The sequence below is a fragment of the Hypanus sabinus genome, chromosome 6 (assembly GCF_030144855.1).
Source record: "Hypanus sabinus isolate sHypSab1 chromosome 6, sHypSab1.hap1, whole genome shotgun sequence".
Taxonomy (NCBI): domain Eukaryota; kingdom Metazoa; phylum Chordata; class Chondrichthyes; order Myliobatiformes; family Dasyatidae; genus Hypanus; species Hypanus sabinus.
The window spans coordinates 128,946,954-128,966,257 of record NC_082711.1 but is presented as its reverse complement, the minus strand read 5'-3'; the positions used below and the strand labels follow the sequence as shown (position 1 = coordinate 128,966,257).

At 39.2% G+C, this 19,304-nt stretch overlaps 1 protein-coding gene across 2 annotated transcripts in view; it reads left to right on the top strand.

Moving 5' to 3' along the window:
• Nucleotides 1–19,304, top strand: part of rcc1l (RCC1 like) — a 44,697-nt gene that overhangs the window by 6,550 nt on the left and 18,843 nt on the right. For both annotated transcript variants that reach the window (XM_059972930.1, XM_059972928.1), the window contains 2 exons: nt 9,518–9,646; nt 16,984–17,050. In XM_059972930.1, coding sequence (XP_059828913.1) covers nt 9,518–9,646; nt 16,984–17,050 — 196 coding nt within the window. The remainder of the gene's footprint in view (nt 1–9,517; nt 9,647–16,983; nt 17,051–19,304) is intronic.

Sequence of the window (19,304 nt, the reverse complement as noted above, 5' to 3'; positions counted from 1 at the left end):
GCCTTTTTTTCTTCTATCAAAGTGCAATATCATGCACTTCCCTACACTATATTCCAACTGCCACTTCCTTCACCCATTTTCCAAGTCCTTCTGTAGATGAGAGCTACCTGCACATACACCTATCTTTGTATTGTCTGCAAACCTGGCCAAAAAGCCATCGATTTTGTCAGTCAAATCACTGACATACTGTATAATGTGAAATGAACCAGCCCCACCACCGACCTCTGCAGAACACCACTGATCACCCACAGTCAACTGTCACCAGTAGGCAAGATTTCCCCTTAGGAATCATGGTGATTAGGCCTCTTTTATCATGTGCTTCCAATTACCCCAAAATGACATCCTTAACAATGGACTCCTGCACTTTCCCAACCACTGAAGTCAGGTTAACTGGCTTATAATTTCCTTTCTTTTGCCTCCCTCTTCTCAAAGTTCGAAGTTTTAAAAAAAAGAGTGGTGTGACCTCAAGAACCGTTTCAGAATTGAGTAATTCTTGAACAATCATTATTAATGCCTCCACAATCTCTTCACCACCTCCTTCTGGTCCAGGTGGCTTATGCACCTCCAGAGCTCGCGGCATCCCAGGCACCTTCTCCTTAGTAATAGCAACTATACTCCTTTCTGTACTGACACAAAATACTTAAGAAGTTCATCCACCATTTCCTTGTCTCTCATTATGACCTGTCCTGTGGATCAATAGCCACTACCACTTCACTTTTACTCTTTATGCTTCTGAAAAATACTTTTGGTATCCTCTCACGAGGAAATCTGCAGATGCCGGAAATTCAAGCAGCACACGCAAAATGCTGGTGGAACTCAGCAGGCCAGGCATTATATTTCAACTTCTGGTTTTTAAAAACTTCCCAATCCTCTAACTTTCCACTAAATTTTGCTGTATTATATACCCCTCTCTTTTGCTTTAATCTGTCTTTAACTTCCCTTGTCAGCCAAAGTTGTGTCATCCCCCTTTAGACTATTTCTTCACCTTTGGCATGTATCTGTCCTTTATCCTCAATATAATGTGTATCCTGGGATGTTAAGCTCCTTTCAGCCACAACTCAGTGATGCCCACAAATGATACCTGACAATTTCTAACTGTGCTACAAGATCATCTACCTTATTCATCTACCATCTCACCAGGGGAGAAAACCTTGGCTATCGTGGAGATGACTTACAGCGGACTGAAACTCTTGAGCATTTAGACATTAAGAAAGAGGATGCGCTGGAGCTTTTGAAAAGCATTAATTTAGCTAAGTCACCAGGACTGGATGAGATATACCCCAGGCTACTGTGGGAAGTGGGGAACGAGATTGCTGAGCCTCTGGCGATGATCTTTGTGTCATAAATTCAGTGGTGGGCAAGTTGTTGGAAAAGATCCTGAGAGACAGGATTTATGAGCAATTGGAGAGACATAATCTAATTAGGGATAGTCAACACGGCTTTGTCAAGGGCAGGTCGTGCCTTACAAGCCTGATTGAATTCTTTGAGGATGAAGGTAGAACACATTGATGAAGGTAGAACAGTAGATGTACTGTAAATTAGATTTCAGCAAGAGATTTGATAAGGTACCCCATGCAGTGCTTATTAAGAAAGTAAGGAGGAATGGGATCCAAGGGGTCATTGCTTTGTGGATCCAGAACTGGCTTGCCCACAGAAGGGTAGACGGGTCATATTCTGCATGGTGGTTGGTGATCGCGGTGTGCCTCAGGGATCTTCATGATTTTTATATATGACCTGGATGAAGAAGTGGAGGGATGGGTTAATAAACTTGCTGATGACACAAAGGTTGGACGTGTTGTGGATAGTGTGGAGGGCTGTCAGAGGTTACAGCGGGACTTTGATAGCATGCAAAACCGGGCTGAGAAGTGGCAGATGGTAGGTCAAATATGATGACAGAATATAATCTTTAAGGTAAGACTCTTGGCATTGTCGAGGATCAGAGGGATCTTGGGGTCCGAGTCCATAGGACACTCAAAGCTGCTGTGCAGGTTGACTCTACGGTTAAGAAAGCATACGGTCATTGGTGTTCATCAATCATGGGTTTGAGTTTAGGAGCCGAGAGGTAATATTGCAGCTATATAGGACCCTGGTCAGACCTCACTAGGAGTACTGTGCTCAGTTCTGGTCGCCTCACTACAGGAAGGATGTGGAAACCATAGAAAGGGTGCAGAAGAGACTTACAAGGATGTTGCCTGGATTGGGGAGCATATCTTATGAGGATAGGTTAAGTGAACTTGGCCTTTTCTCCTTGGAGTGACGGAGGATGAGAGGTGACCTGATAGAGGTGTATAAGATGATGAGAGGCATTGATCGTATGGATAGTCAGGAGCTTTTTCCTAAACCTGAAATGGCTAGCACGTGGGGGCGTAGTTTTAAGGTGCTTGGAAGTATGTACAGAGGAGATGTCAGGGGTAAGTTTTTTGACCCAGAGAGTGGTGAGTGCGTGGAATGGGCTGCCAGCAACAATGGTGGTGCCGGATACGATAAGAGTCTCCTGGACAGGTACATGGAGCTTGTAAAAATAGAAGGCTATGGGTAACCCTAGTAATTTCTAAGGTAAGGACATGTTCAGCACAGCTTTGTGGGCTGAAGGGCCTGTATTGTGCTGTAGGCTTTCTATGTTTCTATAGTGAAGGAGTCTTGAACTGCAGAGCACAGTCTCAGAACAGAGGGACCTCCCTTTAGAACAGAGATGAGGAGGAATTTCTTTATTTTATTAAGATACAGCACAGCATAGGTCCTTCGGCCCTTTGAGCTGCTCCGCCCTGCAACCCCCAATTCAACCCAAGCTTCATCATGGCACAAACTACAATGACCTACCAACCTGTACTTTTATTAGCCAGAGGTTAGTGAATCTGTGGAATTCATTGCTACAGACATTGGGTATGTATTCAAAACAGGGGTTTACAGGTGCTTGGTTAGTCATGGTGTCAAAGTTTATGGGGAGAAGGCAGGACAATGGGATCGAGATGGACAATAAATCAAACACAGTGGAACGGTGAAGTAGACTTGATGGGCCAAATGGCCTAATTCTGCTCCTATGTCTTATGGCCTCGTACAATGCTATATGTGTAGTCTCATGAATGTTTTGTACAATTGCAATATAACACCCCAACTTCTATACTGGGTGCCCTAACTAATAAAAGCCAGCATTGCAAAAGCCGCTTTGCCATCCTGTCTACCTGTGGTGTCACTTTCAGGGAAGCATGCATTTGTACCCCTGAGTCCCGCTATGTTACTATTTTCAGTGAGCTACAGCCTTGTACCCCAGAGTCTCTAGGAACATCAGCCCTGCTGTTGACTCAAAATGTCATACCAGAATATGACTTCCCAAAATGCATTCACACACCAAAAAGCTTTTGGTACATTGGCCTTCATAAATCAAAGTACCAAGTACAGGTTATGTTGAAGTTGTATAAGAAACTGGTGAGGCCTAATTTGGAGTATTGTGTGTAGATTTGGTCACCTACACACAGGAAAGGTGGAAAGAGTACAGAGAAATTTTACAAGGATGTTGCCTGGTCTGGAGTACCTGAGTTATAAAGAAAGATTGAACAGATTATGACTTTATTCCCTGGAACATAGAGGTAGAGAGGATATTTGATAGAGGTATACAAAATTATGAGGGGTATAGCTAGGATAAATGCAACAGACTTTTTCCATTGTTGGGTGGGACTACAACCAAAGGCCATCAGCTAAGGATGAAAGGTGAAAAGTTTAAGAGGAACATGAGGTGTAACTTGTTCACTCAGAAGATAATGAGAGTGTGGGAACAAGCTGCCAGCACAAGTAGTGCATGAGAGCTTGATCTCAACATTCAAGAGAGGTTTGGATTGGTACATGGATGGTAGGGGTATGGAGGGTTATGGTTGCTATAGTCATCGATGGAGTAAGCACTTTAAATGGTTCAGCACGGACTAGATGGGCTGAAAGACCTGTTTCCATGCTATAATTTTCTATGACTCTTCCAAGACACCATAAGCCTTCTAGAAATACTGGAGAACCAAGTGTCTACTATCGAGGAGGAAATAAATGAAATACTAATTAAACACCAGCAGAAAAGTGAATGAGTTTGAAAGTTGACAGGATCTGTTCCCCATGGTTTTGTGAGAGCTGGCAATGGAAGTGGTCAATCCTTTGATTACCTTCTTCCAAAATTCTAGATTCTTGAATGGATGCTGCGTATTGATGGTTTGCACACTGGGACAAAGAGCGAGTTCGGCCTACCCTCTTCAGAACATGGATAAATAAGTGGTGATGTGATGAAAACATTTGAAGGGCTAGATAAAGTTGTGTGAGATGCAGGAACTAAGTCTCAATTTTCTCACAGAATAGGAGGAGAATATTCAGCCTATCGGGTCTGAGCCAGCTCTCAGAGCAGTACCATCGGCCCTCCTTATCCACGAATTCAACCAACCGTGAATGGCGAAAACCCAGAAGTGCTCTTCCAGCACTTGTTGTTCGAGCTTGTACAGACTTTTTTTTTCTTGTCATTATTCCGTAAACAATGCAGTATAACAACTATTTTACATAGCATTTACATTGTATTAGGTATTATAAGTAATCTAGAAATGATTTAAAGTATACGGGAGGATGTGCGTGGGTTATCGTGGATCGAGATCGAAAAAAATCGGAAGTTCTGTTACTGTAAGTTGAAACAGGTACATCCGGTATTGTTTAGCGTCAGTTAGTCAAACGTTTGTCTTAGTATATAATATATATTTTACCTTTCTATACATATAAAACACTTAAGAACATATGTTTCAGCGCCGGGCCCAGTGACAGACCGCTTTCGAGTGTGGTCTCCATTCATGCCAGGTTGATGTGGAGGATCACAAACTCAAAACCCCAAAATGCAATAATTAAACCACTGTGTTGCTTAGTAATAATTGTAGCTTTCATCAGGGCAGGGTCTTTCTCACTTTATCCTTTAAAATTGTTCAGATCGTTGACCAACGTAACCTAACGCTTTTCCAATGACTGATGGTGTTTCACCTTTTTCCGATCGTTTTATTATTTCCACTTTATTTTCAATCGTGATCGTGATTATTTTTGTGAACAGAAACACTGCGGATTCAGAACATTGCCACCGGGTCCTAATGTCCACCGCACTGAGGCAGGTTAAATAAGGTCTGGGGTGCCGCTGAGTCCTAAGGTCCACCGCATTGAGACCGGTTAAATAAGATCTGGGGTTCCGCTGGGTCCTAATGTCCACCGCATTGAGACCGGTTAAATAAGATCTGGGGTTCCGCTGGGTCCTAATGTCCACCGCATTGAGACCGGTTAAATAAGATCTGGGGTTCCGCTGGGTCCTAATGTCCACCGCATTGAGACCGGTTAAATAAGATCTGGGGTTCCGCTGGGTCCTAATGTCCACCGCATTGAGACCGGTTGAATAAGGGACTTGAGCATCCGCGTTTTTTGGTATCTGAGAGGGGTCCCGGAACCAATCCCTCGTGGATAAGGAGGACCGACTGTACCTTTGCCCCAGTTGTCTATGAAGGTTCTCAGTCATCCAGGTCATACAGGTATATCAAGCAGAAGTAAATCAAGACAACTGGACTTGCTGTGTTGCCCAGCAACTCCTCTGGTGATAACAATGTGCACATTTTGGACAGGGAGGACAGGTAGTTGAAAGAGGTGTTAAAGGAGCCATCTTTGTCAAACTGGAAAACCCATCCCTAAACAGACAGGCTGTGATACAACAGTACCTATCAGCTACTTACAAAGTAGTCGTAACATCTCTACCCCAACATCTCCACAACTGGTCACACCTCCATTCATGCAGATAAGACTAATGACCCTTTCATTACCTCTGTGACTTGTAACAACCCTCATGTGATTGCTATACCTTTTAACAACTCAGAGTTTATAAGCCAGAAAACTACCCACCATGAAGAAGCCTCTTGGATGAGTGGTGAGACGTCTTTTAGACAACACAGCAAGTCCAGTTGCCTTGATTACTACTGCTTGATACATTGCCCCAGTTATTTTCCTTGAACCTTTTTCCTCTCTTACAAGCAGCCATCAGCTCACTCCCCCTCCCCACTCTTACCAGCCACCTCCACCAGGGGTATTTTACTGTGTCCAATTAACCTATAACGAGGTTAGGAGTCTGGGTCTTGGAGATGTGAGGCGAGACTGCAACATTGCCCGCTCAAAATAACGACTGAAACAAGGAGAAATTTCTTTATTCAAAGGGTAGTGAGCCCTTGGAATCCTTAGCCCTCTACTGGTGTCATACCTCTTGGAATTTCAGATCATTCCTGAGTTTCTGTCCTAGCTGAATGCAGTTTGCAAGTTCTCCTGTGACCATGAGGGTTTCCCTGGCACTCAGGTTTCCTTCCAAATCCCAAATGTTGTGCAGATTAATGACTGCCCTGGTGTGTTGATGAGTGGATGAAGTTTAGGGGTAGGGAATAAAATGAAATTGATTTGGGGTTAGTGTAAACGGGTTATCGGTGGTTTGTATCCACTTGTGGGCTAATAAGTACATCCACATACTTTTTAATTTTTCTTTCTCTTAGTAATATTTAATGTTTTCCAAGAGGCAGTAATTTATCTCTAAACAGTGACCCTTTGTGCGACATTCTCCCACCAAATGGAACATCATGCCCTAAACCACCCAGTCAAAACTCCTCATGCAGTCGTGTGTTTTCATCAAGTCACCTCTGGCTCTTCTAAATTCTGTGGAGACAACCCAGCCTGCCAGACCTTTCACATTGGACATCTCACCCGTTTCCCAGGGTAGAGGAGTTTAAAACTAGGGGGCGCAGGTTTAAGGTGAGGGGAGAAGAACCTGAAAAGGATTTGAGGGGTCTTCACACAGAGGATGGTGGGTAAATGGAACAAGCTGTCAGAGGCAGGTACAATTACAACATTTACCAGACATTTAGATGGTACATAGATAGGAAAGGTTTATAGGGGCCCGGGCCAAAGGTGAGGAAAGTTAACAGCATGGACAGGTTTGGCTGAAAGTGCTTTCTCCATGCTCTGTCACTGTGATTCATGGTCTCTAAACTGCTTCAAATGCATTAACATCCATCTTTAAGATCAACACTGTAACCAGTTCTCCAGATGCCCATCTAACTTCTCTACTTCCTATGTAGTTCTCCTGATAATATTCTATTACACAAGATGCTACAAAGGAGAAACACACAAAATTCTGGTTCAGGCAGCACCTATGGAGCAAACTAAACTGTTAACATTTCGGCTGAGACTCCTCATCAGAACCAAAATGTGGACTCTGCATTCTTCACTTCTGTAGCAACAGAGCGCAGAGTGGACCCTTACAGCATTTTGAGCCAGCCACCTCAGCCCCCTCCCTCCCAATTTAACCCTAACCTAATCACAGGACAATTTCCAATGACCAGTTAACCTACCTGGTACATCTTTGGACTGTGGAGGAAACTGGAGCACCCAGGGAAAATGCGTGCATTTCACAGGGAGTGAACCCTGAATCTGAAACAGTAATAGAGCCACGCCAGTTACAACGCTATCATGGCTTTCCCATGCAACACTTGCCCTTTTTACTTTTGTCTTCCCCGCCATGCAGGAATGCACACGAGTGAAGCAATGATTCACTTGCATTCCTTCTTGTCTTGTCTTCTGCATTTGGTGTCCAAAATATGGCCTCCATTGAAATGGAGAAAGCACATGCAGGTTGGCTGAATACAGATTCACTCAGACCACCAGAGTGAATTGTGTGTCCTATTGCCTATTTAATTCTCCATCCCAATATGTTATCTGTCTCCTGCAGTATCCAGTGATGCTCAGATTAAGCTCCAGAAACAACACCTCAACAACACCCTTGGGACTCAATAACAACTTCAGAGAAAGCTTGTTCTGTTTCTGATATTTTGCTGGATATTTCTGTTTCAGTTTATTTAGTTTATTTTCTTTTGCTAACTGCTTTTAAGGTAATTATCACTGAAAGCATCAAGTTGGATAAGTTGTGGGGGGGGGGGCGAGGGAGGACATTTTTTGAGCTTATAGGCAATGATCTTTACATCACCAATAGGGATGGGAGAGGTTCCAGAGGATTGGAGGGTTGCAGGTTTATTCAAGAAAGGGAGTAGAGCCCAGGAAATTATAGACAAGTGAACCTTCTGTGGTTGGGAAGTTGATGGAGAAGATCCTGAGAGGCAGGATTTATGAACATTTGGAGAGGCATAATATGATTAGAAATAGTCAGCATGGCTTTGTCAAAGGCAGGTTGTGCCTTACAAGCCTGATTGAATTTTTTGAGGATGTGACTAAACACATTGATGAAGGTAGAGCAGTAGATGTAGTGTATATGGATTTTAGCAAGTCATTTGATAAGGTACCCCATGCAAGGCTTATTGAGAAAGTAAGGAGGCATGGGATCCAAGGGGACATTGCTTTATGGATCCAGAATTAGCTTGCTCACAGAAGGCAAAGAGTGGTTGTAGATGGGTCATATTCTGCATGGAGGTCAGTGACCAGTGGTGTGCCTCAGGGACCCCTTCTCTTTGTGATTTTTATAGATGACCTGGATGAAGAAGTGGAGGGATGGTTTAGTAAATTTGCTGATGACACAAAGATTGGGGTGTTGTGGATAGTGTGGAGGGCTGTCAGAGGTTACACCAGGACATTGATAGGATGCAAAGCTGGGCTGAGAAGTGGCAGATAGAGTTCAACCCAGATAAGTGTGAGGTGGTTCAGTTTGATAGGTCAAGTATGATGACAGAATATAGTATTAATGGTAAGACTCTTGGCAGTGTGGAGGATCAGAGGGATCTTGGGGTCCGAATCCATAGGACACTCAAAGCTGCTGCACAGGTTGACTCTGTGGTTAAGAAGGCATACTGTGTATTGGCCTTCATCAACTGTGGATTGAGTTTAAGAGCCGAGAGGTAATGTTGTAGCTATATAGGACCCTGGTCAGACCCCACTTGGAGTACTGTGCTCAATTCTGGTTGCCTCACTACAGGAAGGATGTGAAAACTAGAAAGGGTGCAGAGGAGATTTACAAGGATGTTGCCTGGATTAGGGAGCATGCCTTATGAGAATAGGTTGAGTGAACTCAGCCTTTTCTCCTTGGAACGGCAGAGGATGAGAGGTGACTTGATAGATGCTTGGGATTGGGTACAGAGGAGATGTCAGGGGTAAGTTTTTTACTCCGAGAGTGGTGAGTGCGTGGAATGGGCTGCCAGCGACGGTGGTGGAGGTGGAAACGATAGGGTCTTTTAAGAGACTCCTGGATAGGTACATGGAGCTCAGAAAAATAGAGGGCTGTGTGTAACCCTAGGTAATTTCTAAGGTAAGGACATGTTCAGCACAGCTTTGTGAGCTGAAGGGCCTGTATTGGCTGTAGGTTTTCTGTGTGACAACCTTGGTCAGCGTTGCAGTGGGTATTCTCTCCGTTCTCCCTAAATCCTCCCTCTTTTGTTTGTGTCCCACTTCTCCATTTCTGTCTAAAACACTGTTCCTCCCTTCAATGATGTGTCCTACTAGCAGTTTCTGATTATGAAGTGAATTTATTATTCCTTTTCAGCGAGGGGTTATGAATACGTACTGGAACCTTCCCCTGTGCCATTGCCTCTGGAGAAGCCTCAGGAGACGCGAGTGCTGCAGGTGTCGTGTGGGAGGGCGCACTCACTGGTGATGACCGACAGTGAGGGAGGTCTGCACTCTTTCTGTTTCAGCACATTTATCCCTCTTCTCTTTGTATGATCCGAGGTAACTTCCTACGTGTTCCAGTAATTCTTCCCCTAAAATTCCAACATTTGTTTGCAGTTTAAGTAGACCCAGTTGGTTAAATGATGAATTAAGTGTGATCATCAATGAAATACTTGAAGTAGACAAAATTGCTCTGTCATGTTAGGAAAGAAGTGCCTCTTTCAGTTGCACTTATTCCCATTTCATAAGACTGTAAGATATAGGAGCAGGCCATTTGGCCCATTGAGTTTGCTCTGTCATTTCATTATAGTTGATCCAATTTCCAATCTCCTGCCTTCCCCCTGTATCCCTTCATGTCCTGACCAATCAAAAAGCTATCAACCTATGCTTTAAATATACATTTAAAAACTTGGCCTTGACAGCTGCCTGTGACAAAGAATTCCACTGATTCTCCACTCACTGGCTAAAGAAATTCCTCCTCATCTCTGATCTGAAAGGACGCCCCTCTATTCTGAGGCTCAGTCCTCTGGTCGTAGATGCTCCCGCCATTGGAAACATCCTCTTCACGTCCACTCTATCAAGGCCTCTCACCACTCAATCAATTTCACCCCTCATTCTGAGAATTTGGACAGGTTCTGACGTGTTTACTCATGCTGCTGATGGTCACTGTCTGCTGGCCAACAGTGATTCCTATTTCTTCTTTCTTTTTCAATCTTTTTATTAAATTTCATATATAAAAAAAAACAACACAAAATAATGAATAGATTACAGATTCAATAAACTTGAGATTACATTAGTAATAGGATAATAATATCCTATTAAAACATCCATCAACAAAAGGTGCATAAATCAATCAAGTCTATGTAAATATATATGAAAAACAAAAATAATCGTCGAAAAAAGAGAAAAAAAAAATTGAAATTATATATGAGAAAAAATATATAATGAAAAAAAATACTAAACTAACACTAACATGGGCAATAATAACACTTTATAAATATATAAAGGTGTCAAGAAAAGAACTCCAGAACTCCATACCTGAACAAGTATAAGTAGAGAAAAGGATCTGAAATAAGCCAAATTAATTCATATGAAAGTGTCGAATAAATGGTCCCCAGGTTTCTTCAAATTTAATTGAAGAATCAAAGATAGTGCTTCTGATTTTTTCCAAACTCAAATAAGAAATAGTTTGGGAGAGCCACTGAAATGTAGTAGGAGGATTTACTTCTTTCCAGTTTTGTAATATAGACCTTCTGGCAATTAATGTTACAAAGGCAATCATTCGTCTGATTGAAGGGGAAAGTTGATTGCCATCTTCATTTGGTATACCGAAAATTGCAGTAATAAAATGGGGTTGTAAATCGATATTCCATACTGAGGAAATGACATCAAAAATGTCCTTCCAATAGTTATGTAAAGTGGGACATGTCCAAAACATGTGAGTCAATGAAGCCACTTCTAAGTGACATCTGTCACATTGAGGATTGATATGCGAATAAAATCGGGCAAGTTTATCTTTAGACATATAAGCTCTATGTACAATTTTAAATTGTATTAAAGCATGTTTAGCACAAATAGAGGAGGAATTAACCATTTGTAAAATTTTTTCCCATTTATCTGTTGATATATTACATCGAAGTTCTTTTTCCCATTCTTGTCTAATTCTATCCGATATTTCTGGCTGTATCTTCATAATCATGTTATAAATAAAAGCTACTAATCCCTTCTGACAAGGATTAAAAGTAAAAATCAAATCTGAAAAATCCGATGGAGTTGAATTAGGAAAAGATGGAAGAATTTTATGTAAGAAATTTCTAATTTGTAAGTATCTAAAAAAATTAGATTTAGGTAATTCAAATTTGTTGGATAGTTGATCAAAGGACATCAAAGTACCTTCAAAAAAAAGATCACGAAAACATTTTATACCTTTCCTTTTCCATATACTAAAAGCTTGATCTGTCAATGAAGGTTTAAAAAAAAAATTACATAAAATAGGGCTGTCCAAAGCAAAGTTTTTCAGATTAAAGAATTTGCGAAATTGAAACCAAATTCGTAGTGTATGTTTAACAACAGGGTTAGATATCTGTTTATTGAATTTGGCTAAATCAATAGGAAGAAAAGAACCAAGAACGGAAAATATAGAATATCCCTTAACCTCACTACATTCCAAATTTACCCACTGTGGGCACACAGGTGAATCCAAATCTAGTTTCCAGTACATTAGGTTACGAATATTATTCGCCCAATAATAAAATCTAAAGTTAGGTAAAGCTAGACCACCATCTTTTTTAGACTTTTGTAATTGCCTTTTGCTTAACCTAGGATTTTTATTTTGCCAAACAAATGAGGAAATCTTTGAATCAATATTATCAAAAAAAGATTTAGGAATAAAAATTGGTAAAGCTTGGAATAAATATAAAAATTTCGGTAAAATCATCATTTTAATAGCATTAATCCGACCAACTAATGATAAAAATAAGGGAGACCATCTAGTAGTAAGTTGCTGAATTTGATGAAGCATAGGTAAAAAATTCAGTCCAAATAAATCTTTATATTTCTTGGTGATTTTTATACCTAAATAGATAAAGTTATCAGTAACAACTTTAAATGGCATCCTATCACTCAATAAAGTTTGCGCGTTTAAAGGGAATAACTCACTCTTATCTAAGTTTAACTTATAACCAGAAAAACTACCAAATTGAGCCAACAAGGATAAAATAGCAGGAATAGACCTACTAGGATTAGAAATATATAACAACAAATCATCAGCATAAAGCGATAATTTGTATAACTTCTCATTACGGGTAATACCAAAAATATTAGGAGACTCACGAATAGCAATAGCTAAAGGTTCTAATGCAATATTAAATAATAAAGGACTTAAAGGACAACCTTGTCTCGTACCACGAGATAATTGAAAAAAAGAGGATCTATAATTATTTGTAAGAACAGAAGCAACAGGTTTATAATATATTAATTTAATCCATGATATAAAATTAGGACTAAAATTAAAGTTTCTCAATGCATTAAATAAATATGTCCATTCAACTCTATCAAAGGCTTTTTCAGCATCTAATGAGATAACACATTCTGGGGTTGTAGGTGATGAAGTATAAATTATGTTAATCAATTTTCTAATATTAAAGAAGGAATATCGATTCCTAATAAAACCAGTTTGATCTTCTGAAATAATCTGTGGTAATACCTTTTCTAATCTAATGGCTAAAATTTTTGTAAGAATCTTAGAGTCTACATTTAATAATGATATAGGGCGATAAGATGCACATAAGGTAGGATCTTTATCTTTTTTAAGAATTAGAGAGATAGTAGCTTCATAAAACGATTGAGGTAATCTCTTCTTAACAAACGCATCATTAAAGATTTCACATAGCCAAGGAGAAAGCAATAAAGAAAAAGTTTTAAAAAATTCTACAATAAAACCATCAGGACCAGGAGCTTTCCCTGAATTCATTGATGAGATAGCCTCTCTTATTTCATCCATAGAAATAGGAGCATCAAGCAAGCTACAATCTTCATCTATCAGTTTAGGAATATTCAAATTATTAAAAAAATTATCCATCGTAAACCGGTCACCGTCAAATTCTGATTGATATAAAGATTTATAAAAATCTTGAAAAGTGTTATTGATTTCTTTATAATCAGTAGTTAAATTACCGTCTTGTTTACGAATTTTAATAATTTGTCGCTTAGTCGAAATAGCTTTTAATTGATTAGCTAACAATTTACCAGTTCGATCACTATGAATATAAAATTGAGCCCTAGTCTTAATTAATTGATTCTCAATTGAAGAAGATAATAATAAACTATGTTCCATTTGAAGCTCAACTCTCTTCTTATAAAGTTCTTTGGTAGGAGTAACAGAATAAATCTTATCAATTTCTTTAATTTTATCCACCAATAAAGCTATATCTGAATATCTTTGTTTTCTTTTACCAGCGGAATATGAAATAATTTGTCCACGAATAAAAGCCTTGAAAGAGTCCCAAAGTATTCCTTTATCAATCTCTTCATTATAGTTTGTTGAAAAAAATAAGTCAATTTGTTGTTTTATGAAGGTAATAAATTCTGGATCTTGAAGTAAAGTAGCATTAAGTCTCCAAGATCTAGTATTGATAGAAGAATCCGAAATCTTGATAGATAACTTCAGAGGTGCATGATCCGAAATAGCAATAGAATCGTATTTACAATCAATAACATCTGTTAATAAACGATGATCAATAAGAAAGTAATCAATTCTAGAATAACTATGATATACATGTGAAAAAAAAGAAAATTCTTTACCTTTAGGGTTCAAAAACCGCCATATTTCAGTAATTCCAGAATCAACCATAAAAGAATTAATAAGTAAAGCTGATCTATTCGGAAGGGTTCGAATAGGTTTAGATCTATCCATCGAAGGATTCAAACAACAATTAAAGTCTCCACCCATAATCAACATATATTCATTCAAATTAGGAAGAGAAGTAAATAACCGTTTAAAAAATTCAGGACAATCAAAGTTTGGAGCATAAATATTAACTAAAACAACTTTCCGATTAAAAAGTGAACCAGTTATCAACAAAAATCTACCCTGTGGATCAGAAATAATTTCATAATGTGTAAACGAAATTGAGGCGTCTATAAAAATAGACACACCCCTAATTTTAGCGGTACAATTTGAGTGAAATTGTTGACCTTTCCAGAACCTAAAAAAACGTTGATTATCCTCCCTCCTAATGTGGGTCTCCTGTGCAAAAATAATATTAGCGTTCAATCTATGGAATACTTTAAATATTTTTTTACGTTTAATCGGATGATTTAAACCATTAGTATTCCACGAGATAAAGTTAATAGATTTATCCATCATACCAATATTAATTGTGTGTATCATAAAAGGTTAAAAAAACACATAACCCACAATTTAGGAAGAAGGAAAATTGATTCAGGAGCAACCGGAGATCCTGACACCTCAACAATATTAACAATTTAAAGTCAGCCCATAAACTAAAAGCAAAAAAATAAAAAGCAAAAGCATGAAAAAAGATCCCTCCCCCCTCCCCCCACCCTTTGAAAGAAAGCCAAGCGGCAGGCGCATAAACTAATACTAATATTACCCCCATTTCAAGATGGCAGCTCCATAAGAAAATTTTTTAAGAAAAAACTATATAACACCCCAATTAAAATATAGAGTTGCAAAAAAAAAAAATATATATATATATATATATACCTACATATATATATATATATATATATATACATACACATACACACCCATATCAGACAAATCAAAAAAAAAACTAAAATAGTAAAACCAGAAAGATCATTAATAAAAAAAAAATGCACATTAAAGTTTAAAAATGTGATACACCTTTAAAAAAGAATTTCCATATTCAGATACAAAGATGACGTTTCACAAGCCAAGACTTATGGGAAGAAGAAACGACATTTTGAGAAAGCCATATTACAAAATATGAATATAAATTCAGCAATCTAATGAGAAAATATAGTAAAAAAAGTTATCAAAATAGAATATTTTTATATAAAAAAAAAAGATTTAACAGACACTACAACATATTTAAAAAAAAAACTAAAGAAAAAGAATTCAAAACCTTTGTTCCATTTCTAAATACAGGCAAGCAAATAAACGCTTATAAAAAGTAAAGACTTATGGGAAGAAGAAACGACATTTTGAAAAAAATAATTCATTATTACAAAATACAAACGTATATAAAAAAAGGATATTATAAAGATTAAAACAGCATCTATAAGCGATAATAATAGTAAAAAAAAAGACCCAGACCCATAGTTCAAAATAAGAAGTTATAACCCAACTTCCAGGGTTAAAACTTAAAATGAAATAACATCCTCTCTCCAAAAAAAAAAAATCTTCAATGTAACTCATAGTTCAAGTTGCACTAGAGGATCGATATTCTTCAACAAATTTCTTCGCTTCTTCAGGAGTGATAAAAAAGTGTAGACTGTTGTCGGGCAGCACCATTCTAAGTTTCGCTGGATACATTAAAGCTTGTTTAAAACCAAGCGAATGAATCTCTGCCATCACTGGTTTAAAAGCGATCCTGGCTTTCATAACTTCATACGAGTAGTCTTCAACTATTCGAAATGAATAATTTCTGTAGGAGATCATACCTTTTTTACGAGCTAATCGAATTAGAAGCTCTTTCTCACGAGGATAATGAAGGCGAACAATCACCGCTCGTGGTTTATCAGACACAGACGAAAGCCTCGCAACTCTATGAGCGCGGTCAATAACAGGTTCATTTTTCAAACCTTCACCACCGAAAATTTCCCACAGTAATTTAGAGAAAAATTCAGTTAAATCACCGGACTCAACTTTTTCGGGAATTCCGATGATGCGCAAATTCTGTCTGCGAGAACGATTTTCAAGATCAGTAATTTTAAACTTGTACTGATCTAAAGTTTTAGCAGTCGACTCTATCTTCTTCTCTAACACTTCAATTGTACGTGCTTTTTCACAAATTGATTGTTCAAGAGTCGCGATCTTATTTCCATGCTGTTGAACCTCTAACGCCTGCGACTGAAACTTAGTTTCAAGCGATTTAACAACTCCTTCAAGATCGGATATTTTCGAAGTAATCCTCCTTTCCAAACTTAACAGTTTACTGTCCAATTTACCTTCTAGTCTGCCTTCCAGAGCCGCAAATTTAGCATCCAGTTTATTGTCCAATTTACTTTCCATAGCCGCAAATCTAACATCCAGTTTAGTGTCCAAAAGACCAACAATTGCGTCGATGGATAAAGGATCCTTAGCCGATTTCTTACTTGTAGCCATTTTAGGTTTGACAAGATTAGATCAACTATTATTTTAGGAAAAAAGGGTCAATCAAAGGTAGCAACTCATATGATTAAGTTCGAAAAGGTCTAATTAAAGGGTGATTATAGTTAAAAAAATAAAGAGCGCCTAAAAGGCAGATGCTTACGTCGCCATCTTGAAACTCCACCCCCCGATTCCTATTTCTGATGTCGACAGCTGACAATAAGTTCATGAGAATTACCACCAGGGCTTTGTGAAATCCTCTAAGAAGGGGTTTCAGCGGCCTGCTGCAGAACGAGGTGAGTGGAAGGAGTGTTGTCGGGCGTTCTTTTTGGTTCAAGTGTGAATGGATTTAATTTTGACAGTGTTTCACAGACTGGCACAATTATTTATTGAAGGTGGTGAGTGGATGGTGAAATTAACTAGTGGAGAATTACCTTGTCTTATCGCAGCACTACATTCTTAACAATGTTATACCTGTCGCACCTTGGGGTGCTTCTGCTGAAATCTGTAGAGCCGTAACAACATGAAACACTTTTTTTTTGTAGTATTCAGTATGGGAAACAATGCGTATGGACAGTGTGGGAGGAGCATTGTTGACAGTGAGATTTATAGGTAAGCTACCTTGAGCTCTGAATCTGAATCAGAACAGTAATATCTTCCTAAACTCAGTCTAGCTATGGAGAACCACAGATACTTACAACACAGAAGACCTTTTGGCTCATGATGATTGTCAGGTCAAGAAACTCAGCTATTTGGGTTACTTCCCAGATCTCGGTCCCTGTTGTGTCCAGCTCTTCATGTGACCATCTAGGAGTTATTTAAAGTTTTGTATTCCTTCCTCTTCCTACTCGGGTAGTGAGCTCCACCCCACTGCTCTTTAAGTGAAAATCCAGGTCCTCCACTCATCCACATTTCCCCTGTCATTAACTGCTATGGTTTCCTCTCATGATTTTGTTTGTTTAAATCTCTTCCTGATCTGCTTTGCCTCAGTAGTAAGTACCCTATCTCATATCCCTGTAGCTGTTCTTCAGCCCTGATACTATCCTTGTTAATCAGAACAGAAAATGTTGGAAACACTCAGCAGGTCAGGCATTATCTGTGGTCTTCGTAAACATGTTGTTTGTCCTGCTGAATGTTTTCATCATTTTCTGTTTTTATTTCAGATTTCCAACATCTGCAGTGTTCTTTATATTCGACAATGTCGGAAATCTCTTTGGCAATTTCTACAATCCAGTCATAACCTTGCTATAGCATGATGATCAGAATTCATGAAACCTGGCCTGGCCTGTTTGAGATGGTTTCCATGTCTAATAGAACCACTCTATATGCCTTCTTTTCTGGCTTACCTATCTGACCTAATAACTCCAGGGTGCCTCTCTTCCTCTCCACTTTTTGGTCTCATGTCTTGTGTTGTATGTTCCTTTTCCTTGTTCTTTCTACTCTTTGTGTATCTTTCTAGATTAAATTTCATTTGTAATGTTGTACCAACTAACCAGACCATTAATAGTACCCTCCTGCCAAAACCTAGCTTTCTCACTATCAGCTACTGGTTTTGGTATCAAAGAAAGGAAAACATCTTAATCATGGGTGCTGCATTAAAGTTCATGTATACCAGAGAAGGCAAAGGATTCAACATAATCTTCCATTCATTGAAGTTCTCATTGACCATAATTCTTGGCTTTCTCACATGAACCAGTTTTATAATCCAACTTATCATGTTCTTTTGGATCTTGCAGGGTTTTGCTTTCTTGATCAGTATTTGCTCACAGGAGTTTGTCAAATACTTTGCTAAAAATCCATGTAGATTAGATCAAGTGCATCTTCCTCATCAGCTCTCCTCAGTAGACTCAGTAAATGTTAGCTAGGTTAACAGACTTTAACGAATCCATGCTGATTGTCTTTGATTTACCCTTTGCTCTCCCTTAGAAGTTTTTCCAATAATCCCTCCATCGTTGCTGTGTGGCTAACTTCCCAACAGTTACTTAGTCTATCCAATTCCCCAGTTTTAAATGTTAGCAATCTTTCAGACACAATGCCTGTTGTCAAAGTGTCTGAAGAGATGATACCAGCTATTCTCCCTGCATCCAGACTGACGGGTCTTGTTAGAAATTTTGTGCACTCCCATCATGTTAGGTTGACTAGACTTGTTACGAGTGGGGAATGTTCTCCCATTATTCTTCTAACTAGTTAGTACAGGCCCAGTCAACTTGATCTCTCCTCATCTGACAGTCCTGCCATCCAAGAATCACTCTGGTGAATTTTCTTAACTCTCTGTGGCAAACATTTCTTTCCTGAAGTAAGGAAACCAAAAGTGCATGTAATATTCCAGGTGTGGTCTTGCCAAAGGAATTGATTGTAGCCTTCAGAAGAGGGTAACCAGAGGCCCAAGAGCCAGTCCTGTTCGGAGGATCAGAGGTGGAGAGGGTCAGTAACTTTAAATTCTTGGGTGTCATGATCTCGCAAGATCTGTCCTAAACCCGTCACATAAATATAATTGCAAAGAAAGCACAACAGCACCTCTGCTTCCTTAAGAATCTGTGCAGATTCGGCATGTCATCGAAAACCTTGACAAACCTTTACAGATGTGTGGTGGAAAGTGTGCTGACTGGCTACATTACAGCCTGGTATGGGAACACCAATGCCTTTGAGTGAAAATCCTACAAAAGGTAGTGTATTTGGCCCAGTACATCACACGTAAAACTCCCAACCACTGAGCATATCGACATGAATTGTTGCCATAGAAAAACAGCATCCATCATCAAAGATCCCCCCGCCACCCAGGCCGTGCTCTTTTCTCACTGGACCATCAGGTAGAAGCTACAGGTGCCTCAGGACTCACACCAGCAGGTTCAAGAACAGTTACTAC